This window comes from Mirounga leonina, unplaced genomic scaffold (assembly GCF_011800145.1).
Source record: "Mirounga leonina isolate KUSES-001 unplaced genomic scaffold, KU_Mleo_1.0 Mir_101609, whole genome shotgun sequence".
NCBI lineage: Eukaryota > Metazoa > Chordata > Mammalia > Carnivora > Phocidae > Mirounga > Mirounga leonina.
In genome coordinates, this window is record NW_023270164.1 from 5,579,668 (window position 1) to 5,589,906 (window position 10,239).

The 10,239-nt window shown below is 47.6% G+C and overlaps 1 protein-coding gene across 1 annotated transcript; it reads right to left on the reverse strand.

Annotated features, from left to right (window-relative positions):
- Positions 1 to 702: 702 nt before the first annotated feature.
- LOC118008658 (RNA polymerase II subunit A C-terminal domain phosphatase SSU72-like) lies at positions 703 to 1,299 on the reverse strand. The gene has a single exon (XM_035002279.1). The coding sequence runs from the start codon at positions 1,297 to 1,299 to the stop codon at positions 703 to 705; it is 597 nt and encodes a 198-aa protein (XP_034858170.1).
- Between the last annotated feature and the right edge of the window lie 8,940 nt (positions 1,300 to 10,239).

The following is a 10,239-nucleotide window of genomic DNA, read 5'->3' on the forward strand; positions in this document are numbered from 1 at the left end:
ACCCCCAATGGCAGTTTTGGTAGATTATTTTTTTTTAGCGAGAAACAGCACACAAGGGGGGTGGTTTGGGGGACAGGAGAGGGAGAGAGAAAATCCCAAGCAGGCTCCAAGCTTAGAGTAGAGCCCCACGTCGGGGCTTGAGCCCACCACCCTGAGATCATGACCTGAGCTAAAATCAAGAGTCAAGCACTTAACCACTTAACCAACTGAGCCACCCAGGCGCTCTCTGCTTCCCCCCCCACTTTTTTTTTTTACCGGCGGCATATATTTACTAGACAATTGCAAGTTCTTTTCTAGTAAGATAAAGTCCATTACTTTATTCAGGTTACTTGTACATTTCAGAAATTTGGCGGGGAGGGGAAGGAACCACAGTGAAAACCACAGATAATACGGGATAAATGTACTAGAAACTATTGTTTTTGGGGGAGGGGCGGGGTTAAAGGGAAAAAAAGTTAATAATCAACAACCCTCTCACAAGTAAAAGGGGGAGAGAAAAAAACTTCAGTTTTTAATCTGGCGTTGATGCGTATCTTCTCATTTCGTAAGTCCAGTTTATTTCATACTACTAGCCATCCTCCGCCAGGAAAATACCTACAAGTAAAATCAAACATCAGGAGGTTCAAAGTTCTAACGAAAGGACGCTCAGAAAGATGGCTTCTTGAGGGGGGGCGGTGGGCCCGAAGCCAGGCCAGCTCAGGCCGGTTAGTAGAAGCAGACTGTGTGCAGGAAGGTTTTGCCGCTCTTCTCCTCGAACTCCTGCAGCAGCTCCTCGATGTCGTTATCTATGTCGTCAGTGTGCTGAATGCACTGGCACAGCTCACAGATGAGGAACGCCCCCAGGGTGGCTTCTTCAAGGTTGTCTTGGATATCCACGTTGATCACATGCACCGGCTGGCAGGTTTCTTGCTCTCTCGAAGTCAGATCTTCCACCACCTGATCGTACACTCTCTCTTCGCAGGTAAGGATCAGATCGAAAATATCTTTACAGTTCTGGAACCTTTCCGGGCGTGGCTTGATCCTCTTATTTCTATCCAGCATATGTAAAATGCCATTCTGCGTGTAGAGATCTTTATCCTTCCGAACGAGATCGTTGTACATCTGGTCGTAGGTCGTTTTAAAATCATAAACATTTGGCTTGTCGGGTGCTGGCCCCGGGAGCTTCACGTGGGTTCCCGTTCCAAAGGATCGAACAATGAATCCCCTTTTATTGAGGATGTTGTGCGCTTCCATGCTCCGGTTCTGGTTGCTCGAGCACACCACCGCCACTCGCAGGGGCACAGTCGATATAGCGGCAGCCATACCAACTGCGACACGACCGATCCCCAACTCGCACCTAATGGCAGTGCTTCTTTGCAAGCAAAATGGCGATTGTGGCGTCCGGAAGTCGTGAGGCCAAGGAGGTGGCATCCCCGACGTAGCGCATTAAGATGCGTGCGGCGCGGGCGTGTGTACGGTGCGCGCGTGTGTACGGTGCGCCGGTGGACTTCCGCTCCCACAGGCGTAGTAGTTTCTAAAAAATAGTTCCCAATGAATCGTTTCTCCCGGTGTTTACACCCCTTCGCAAAATGTCTCTGCAGTGCTCCTTCCATCAGGAAGTAGAATTATTTCTCTACTCTTTCAGTCTGAGCTGGCCATGGCATTTTTTTTTTTTTTTAAGATTTTATTTATTTATTTGACAGAGAGAGACACAGCGAGAGAGGGAAGACAAGCAGGGGGAGTGGGAGAGGGAGAAGCAGGCTTCCTGCCGAGCAGGGAGCCCGATGCGGGGCTCGATCCCAGGACCCTGGGATCATGACCTGAGCCGAAGGCAGATGCTTAACAACTGAGCCACCCAGGTGCCCCTGGCCATGGCATTTTTGATAAATAGAATGTGACTGAAGTCACATGGGTGTGGGGGAGGGGTCTGAGTCTAGGGCTCAAGAGGCTTTGCGGCTCCCATTTTTGCTTGAGGAAATTTCCAGCTACCGTGTATAGGAGCCCCGGCTGTCTTGGCGAGAGAAAGAGACCACTTGGAGGAGAACCAAGTTCCCCAGATACATTAGTGAATCTTGCCAGCACCATAAGAAGACAGAGGTCTAAACATCCTACTTATCCCCCAGCTATTTGAACCACCCCAGTTGAGTCATCAATTGTGTGGGTATTTGGGTTCTCTAATCTCAGCCAACATGTGGAGCAGAGATGATTAATACACCCACCCCACTTCCCCTTGCCCCAAATTCCTAACCCATAGAGTTGTGAGAAATAAAACAATAGTTGTTTTATGCTCCCGACTCCAGGGATGGTTTGTTAGGCAGCTGTTAGCTAACTGATACAGCAGAGACTTAAGTTGCTCCACGGCATCCCTTCTCCTCTTTGTGCTCTTTTTTTTAAGATTTTATTTATTTATTCGACAGAGAAAAACAGCGAGAGGGAACACAAGCAGGGGGAGCGGGAGAGGGAGAAGCAGGCTCCCCACTGAGCAGGGAGCCCGATGCGGGACTCGATCCCAGGACCCTGAGATCATGACCTGAGCCGAAGGCAGACACTTAACCGACTGAGCCACCCAGGCATCTCTCCTCTTTGTCCTCTTTGAATGGTTCATTTCTCAGCTAGATACATGGCCACCTAAATAAAAATTACATTTCTCAACTTTCCTTGTAGGTAGATACAGCCGTAGAATCCTCTAATCAAGTTTTGGCCAATGGGATATAAGTAGCAAGGGTACATGCAGCTTCCAGGGTAGCATTTATCTTTGAGGTCTTGATCTTAACAATACATCAGAGTTTACTGGAGACTCTATTGTAATTGGAGAGATGGGAACACTGTAGGACAACCATCTTTGCTTCTACCTCACCTGAATGAGGTGAGGGTGGTTTTGGCACCTGTGAGGAAAAAAATAAGAGCACCAGCAACCAAAGCAGTATGCTTAAGGCAAGTCTTCTGGATCAAAAAGTTAATGTAGAAAAAGGATCTAAAAATGATACGGCATGAGGATTGGAGTAGAGGGAACCCTCACGTGGTGTTGGTGAGAACGCAAACTGGTGCAGCCACTGTGGAAAATAGCATGAAGGTTCCTCAAAATTTAAACTTAGAACTACCATGTGATCCAGCAATTCCACTTCTGGGTATTTATCCAAGGAAAACGAAAACATTAACTCAAAAAGATATCTTGAGCCCCATGTTCATCGCAGCATTATTTACAATAGCCAAGATACGGAAGCAACCTAAGTGTCCACTGATGGATGAATGGTTAAAGAAAATGTCATATAGACACAGATGTAGATACACACAATAGAGTATCATTAGATCATAAACAAGAATGAAATCTTGTCATTTGCAACAACATGGATGGACCTTGAGGGCATGATGCTAAGTGAACTAACTCAGAGAAAGACAAATACCATATGATCTCACTTGTAGATAGAATCTAAAAACAAAAACAAAAAAACCAGGGGTGCCTGGCTGGCTTGGTCAGAAGAGCATGTGACTCGGGTGAGTTTAAGCCCCACGTTGGGTGTAGATAGTACTTAAAAATAAAATCTTTAAAATGAACAAACAAAAAACCCCACCAATTTCATAGATGCATACAACAGATTGGTGGTTGCCAGAGGTAGGGAACGGGTGTGTGTGTGTAAAATGGGTGAAGGGAGTCAAAGGGGGCAAACCCAGTTATAAAATGAATTAGTCCTGGGGATATAATGTACACATAATACTGAGTTATATATTTGGAAGTTGTTAAGAGAGTAACTCTTTGGGGCACCTGGGTGGCTCAGTCGGTTAAGCGTCTGCCTTCGGCTCAGGTCATGATCTCAGGGTCCTGGGATGGAGCCCCGCATCTGGCTCCTTGCTCTGTGGGGAGCCTGTTTCTCCCTCTGCCTGCTACTCCCTCTGCTTGTGCTCGCTCGCTCTTCTCTCTCTGACAAATATATAAATAAAAATCCTCAAAAAAAAAAAGTTATCTCTTAAAAGTTCCCATCACAAGAAAAAAATTGTAATTATGTGTGGTGATGGATGTTAATGAGACTTATTGTGGTGATCATTTCTCAATATATACAAATACTGAATCATGCTGTACACCTGAAACAAGTATATTAGTTATACCTCAATAAAACTAAGGTGTTTTTGGTTGTTGTTGTTTTTTTAATGATACGAGGAGCTCAAGTTGGAAAGACTGCCTTTAACATGCTCGTAATATATTTTTTAAAAGATTTTATTTATTTATTTATTTTTGCATGCACGTGCAAGAGAGAGTGAGTGAAAGAAAGCATGAGCAGGGGGGAGGAGCAGAGGGAGAAGCAGGCTCCCTGCTCGGAGCCAGATGCAGGGCTCAATCCCAGGACCCCGGGATCATGACCTAAGCGGAAGGCAGACATTCAACCGACTGAGCCACCCAGGCGCCCCAGTAATCTAACATTTTGAGTGCCTTGGCAAATATGTTTTGGTGAATCTTCTCAATGAAATTTGATTTAAGGGGTGCCTGGGTGGCTCAGTTGGTTAAGTGTCTGCCTTTGGCTCAGGTCATGATCCCAGGTCCTGGGATGGAGCCTAGCATTGGGCTCCTCGCTCAGTGGGAAGTCTGCTTGTCCCTCTCCCTCTGCCCCTCACCCCTGCTCATGTGTGTGTGCTCTCTTGCTCACTCTGCTTTCTCTCTCTCAAGTAAATAAATAAAATCTAAAAAAAGAAATTTGATCTAAATCACAACTTGGGGCATGAAATTCTCTCAGGGTAATAACACAGGCCTGGTACTCGCATCTCCATTCCCCACCCATGGTTTATGGTTGTGATCTTGCTGTAGTAGAAACTACAGAGATCTTGTCATATGTCAGTCCTTCTAAGCCTGATAGAGAGTTGAGAGGTATGATTAAAAGTCTGGATGAGAAGGGCTGGCATAGATGCCTGCCTAGGGCTCCCCATTCTGTTAGCCACTAGGCCTGTCCATGCTTCATCTCTTGATTCTGTCACCTTCTCTCTCCCCATGGCCACTTCCCTGTGTTCAGCGTTTATAATTTCTCTTCAGGGCTCCCTGACCCTGCCCTCAATCCTGTCCCCATGAATCCATTCTCTGCTCTGCAGCCACAGTGATTTCTCTAGAAAGTATATCAGATTCATGATATTCCTGTGCTTAGGATCCTAGCAGTATAACCCTAGCAAGTCTCCCCAGTCCTTTCATAGGAAGTAGAAAGCCTCCTTCAGGCTCTGTGTGATCTAGCACCATTTTTTCTCTTGCCTCATCACCATTCCTCTTCATTCACATGCTGGCTGTGCTCCAGCCACCCTGGATGACTTGAAGACTCGTGAAGCGGCCCGGGTGTCAAAGCCTCAGGGGCTCTTTCCTGGCCCCTTCTTCTAGGTCAACACTTCGCTGCCTTTGGAAGACTCAGCTTATGCATGAGGCTACCTCCTTGAGGCCTCTCAGATTAAGGCCTCCTCCTTCGTGTTCCTACTTGCCAGGCTGTTTTCTGAGGGTCGGTCTTGCCCACAGGACTGTAACGTGCTTGATGTAAATGTAGCACCCACAGCCAGTGCTCCCCCCGCCTCATATCCTATTAGCACTTTTCATTTCCAGCCATTTCCAGATCTCCTCCAGAAAGCGGCTCCAGGAGCCTGAGGACAGGCCCTCTAAAAAACAGACAGGTACTGGTTATTGGCAACAAAAGCTCACTGAGGCCAGGGGGTGCTCAAAAACAGTACAGAGGTATCCAGGCGAAGCCAAGAGGCACCACCAACATTGGCAACAGTGATTTTTGGTAAAGAACAGGAGGTTTCCTTGACCTCCTCACCTCTTTGAGCATGATGGATGCTCCTCTTCCATGCTTCTCTCTGTTTTTGCTCTTGCTGTGAATTCTGTGGGGACAGCGACAGCGCAACTTTGTCCCCCCAGCAATCACACAAGGCCCTGTACATAGCCTGCCTGAGTCACCGTTGCCCAAGGGATGGAAGATCGAATGTTCTGTCCAACAAGGGCATAAACTGCAAGTGCAGGGGCCAAGGTGGAAACAGCTGTCTGGGAACAAGGCAGAGGTCAGGACAGGGACTAGGGCCTTAGCTGGTTCTGGAATGATTGTTTCATACCTGGGGCCAGTTTGGCAGCCTCATCATTATCCGTCAACTCATCCCCCTGAATGACTGGTGCCTCCTGAGGATGTGAAATACTGAAAGGTGCTTCTCAGCTTCCCCCAGGAGAGCCCAGATGATTCTGAACTTGGAAGAGAGTGAGATCAAAGAGCAGCTGGGCGTGTAAGCCAGAGGGAAGGGGACTTTCAGGTTAGGGGAGAAGTCTCCAGGACAGAGCTGATTTGACTCGAAAGTAGCCAGAGGAGAGATTCTAGTGGTGCATGCACCCTGCTGTGGCACTCGCTTGGGCACTTGATACCTTACCTTTTAAAATCTTTTGTTGTTTTTTGTGTTTTTTTGTGTGTTTTTTTTAGATCTGACTGTTAACTCTCCTTCTGAAGCAAGAGGGCTCTGGGGACTGACTCACGGTAATTAAAATCACATGAGATTGGTCTAAAAAACCTGGAAAGTCATGATTAATTTACAGTGAGAAATCCAGTGCTTTATTCCGTTATTTATTCCATGCATATTTACTGAGTGCTGACCTAAGCCAGGCCAGTCATGCATAACCCTAAAGTTCTTTCTGGAAGGTAGCATATAGTCTTCGGGCAGGAGACAAAAACCACGCCGATTATTTTAACGGAGAGAATTTAACAGAGAGAGTATTCACCTAGGTATACTCACCAGATAGTTAGCTAGGCATAGTCACTGAAGAACCCAAAAAACCAAAAAGGGAGCTCACAGGCGGCATGGAGGTAGTAATCTCAGACAGCAGCTACTACTGGTGGGGGGACAAAGGAGGGGCGAAATAGAATTACTAAAACCTAGAAGCTCAGGGGGGGAATCACATGGGGCTGAAAATCAGATGCCCCAGGAAACGGCACCTGCCGCATGGTGCTGGTGGTTGAGCTCGGGGTGGGGGCGCCCCACGGAGGCAGGACTCAGATCCCCGAGGAAGGGATGGTCCGTGAGAGTCAGAAAGACTGCACAGTAGATTCAGTTGCTGTTACAGGAAGGAAATGCTGTGAAGAAACGTGGAGGATGCCATTCACGGGATCAGGAAGCCAACAGGAAGCCAGCAGCCGCGCGAAGGAAGAATTAAGTCCCTACTTCTTCCTCTAACTTTGAATCTTCCTCTGACACCTCCTGTGGGCAGAGCCCAACCGGGAGCTGCTGGCTGAGCAGAAATGTGGTTTGTAAAGCCCCAGCCCCAGCATCACAAAGACCGGGGGGGGGGGGGGGCGGTTTAGACACAGTATCTCAAAAACTGACATCTCCGAGGAAGTTTGAGGTGAGTGAGGGTGAGCTGACCCCTTTCCCCGCAACCTCACTACCAGTTCACACAAAAGCAAGTCTCTGACCAAATTCTGTCACACGCAGAGATGTTTATTAAACATGCATTCATTAGGAACCAGACACAAAAAAAGTCCCTGCAACCTGTTCTCTAGGCTCGAGGAAGTCCCAGCTCTCAGCCTACTGCTTGCGTAAGAGGGCCACTCAAGGCAGATGCAACATTCTGGAAGTATCGGGGAACCAGAAATCCTCCAAAACTCAAGGTCAGACCAAAACCTCAGGTGCCACTTGGGAGGTGCAGGCTGGAGGCCTTGCCGCATCTGATCGCCTCTTCAAGTGCAGGTAGAGAGCATCTCGAACATACTTAAGCAAATCTGTAGGTCCTGAATACCTTGCATTTCACCAAGAGCCTATTTCTGGCTTTCATCATGCTAATGAACAAGCCACCAATTTCATCCCTGAAAACCCATTTCTGACTTTCATTTTGCTAATTAGCAGAACCTCAGGTATTGATGAAACCCTTGTGATCTTGCATTTGGATGCGGCCTTTCTGAGGCCAAGCTGGCTGCGGAGCTGGAGAGGGGACTTTGATGAGGGGTGAAAGGCTGCCCCTGGGATTGAAGCATTAGCTGACGTAACAATCACAGCGCTCAGGTACAAGTATTTCAAAAATAAAATGCAGACATCATAAGTTCGAGGTTATTTATTTATTTATTTATTTTTAAATTTTATTTATTTATTTTTATTTTATTATTTTTTTTATTCATGAGAGACAGAGCGAGAGAGAAAGGCAGAGGGAAAAGCAGGCTCCCAAGGAGCAGGGAGCCTGATGCGGGGCTCGATCCCAGGACCCTGAGATCATGACCTGAGCCGAAGGCAGACGCTTAACCATCTGAACCACCCAGGCGCCCAAGTTCGAGGTTTTTAAAATGCTATTTATTTGTTTATGATTTTTAAGGGAGGCTCCATGCCCAACGTAGGGCTCGAACTCATGACCCTGAGATCAAGAGTCATGAACTCTACTAATTGAGTCAGCCAGAAACTGCGCCAGCCAGACGGCCCATAATAACGCCTGGTTTGTACCAGGCACTGCCAGGATTTGGTGGGAGGACCAGCCACAGTCCTCGCTCTGAAGAAGCTCGCAGCTTGGACACGAAGGATAAAGAGGCGACTGTAGTGCACACCAAGAGTGCGGATGGGGGTCCACCAGCCTGGGCTGGGCACTCGATTGTCTGCAAATCTCCCATGTAGGTTGAGTCTCCAAATAAAATACAGGACGCCCAATTCAATCTGCATCTCAGTTCAACAATATTATTTTAGTGTAAGTACTCGTATTTTATTTGCAAAATCTGGCAACCCTACTTCCAGGCAAAGCGAGACGGGAAGCCAAACAGGGCAGAGTTTCACTTGGGGAGCGTGGATCAGTCAAGACGGGAGGGTGAGGTAGTTTTAGGTTCTGTGCTGGAATTACCCATTCCCATCTACCTCCCTGGACAAGCCCATGTGTTTTGGAGGTCAGGGGGTTTGCTTCTCCGAGCAGTGCTGGTTCCAAGCCATGTGTGGTCTCTCTGAGCTCCCCTTTTATTACAGAGTAGAACCCTTCTGCCAGCACATTCTTCTCAGACCCCCAAGGAGCTGGTTATGTTTAAGTTCACATAATGGCAATGGCAATTTTTCCCTCTTCTAAATAGGTCCCCCAAATGATGATTGCTCACAGCTTTCATTTCCTTTTTCCATTGGTGGCCGATCTCATTTTCCTCTTAAACTTGCCCAAGGCTAGCCAGCTGGAAGTTAATCTCACCTCTGGCTTCAAGGCCTGTGCCCTTTTTCTACTGTACAGTGTCAGTCTGTGTCCCTGAAATTGCATTCCCCATTACAGGGAAGTAGCTGTTGGGTAAGGTGGAGGACACAAGGCTTGGAGTCAGAGGGCTTGGGCCTTGTTCAGAAATGGAAACATCAGAGACAAGGTCAGGAGCACAGAGAGGGCTTTGATGTTCAAGAGCTACATAGGTTTGGCAACGCATGCGGGTTGACCTGACAGAACCTCTTGATAAACTTGAACTCTGGGCATGCAGACTGACCCAAGGCTAGGCGCTGTTAGTGGTCCCCCAGCTCCAGGTGGAACAGCAATTAAAGGAGCAGATTTGGGGTCAAAGGCAGGAGACCTTACTGGTGGGAGCTCAGGGCAGGTGGAGCTCCCATTTCACCTTTGCAGAACCAGCCCCATTGTTCCAGCTGTGGCCTGGCAATGCCTGTGGCCATCTGGAAGATTCATGGGGTTGGAGGGCAGGTTCATGATCCTCTTGAGACATCACAATTTTCAAGTCTACCAGGCTGGGGCCAGACACTGATGGCAGGGCAGGGGGCAGAGGTTAAAGGAGCATAGGCTTTATGGGCAGCCAGGTAGGAACCTGAAACTTTGTTTACCAGCAGTGTCCTAGGGTGACTAGATAATCTCTCTGATTAGCAATTTTCCCATATCAAAATGAAAATTACACTATCTACCTGTTGGGGTTGTTTTAAGAATTGAAGATAATACATATAAATGCCTAGCACAGTGTCTGGCACATAGTTGTCATTCAATATGAAATAGTGCTGCTGGTAATAGTGATGGTGGTGATGGAAGTGATGGTGGTGGTGATGGAGGTGGTGGTGGTGATGGAAGTGATGATGGTGATGGAAGTGGGGGTGATGGTGATGGGGGTGATGATGATGGTGATGGGGGTGATGATGATGGCGATGGGGGTGATGATGGTGATGGGGGTGGAGATGATGGTGATGGGGGTGGAGATGATGGTGGTGATGGAAGGTATGGTGGTGATGATGGAGGTGATGGAAGTAATGATGGAAGTGATGGTGGTGGTGATGGAGGTGGTGATGATGGAGGTGATGATGGTGATGGAAGTGATGATG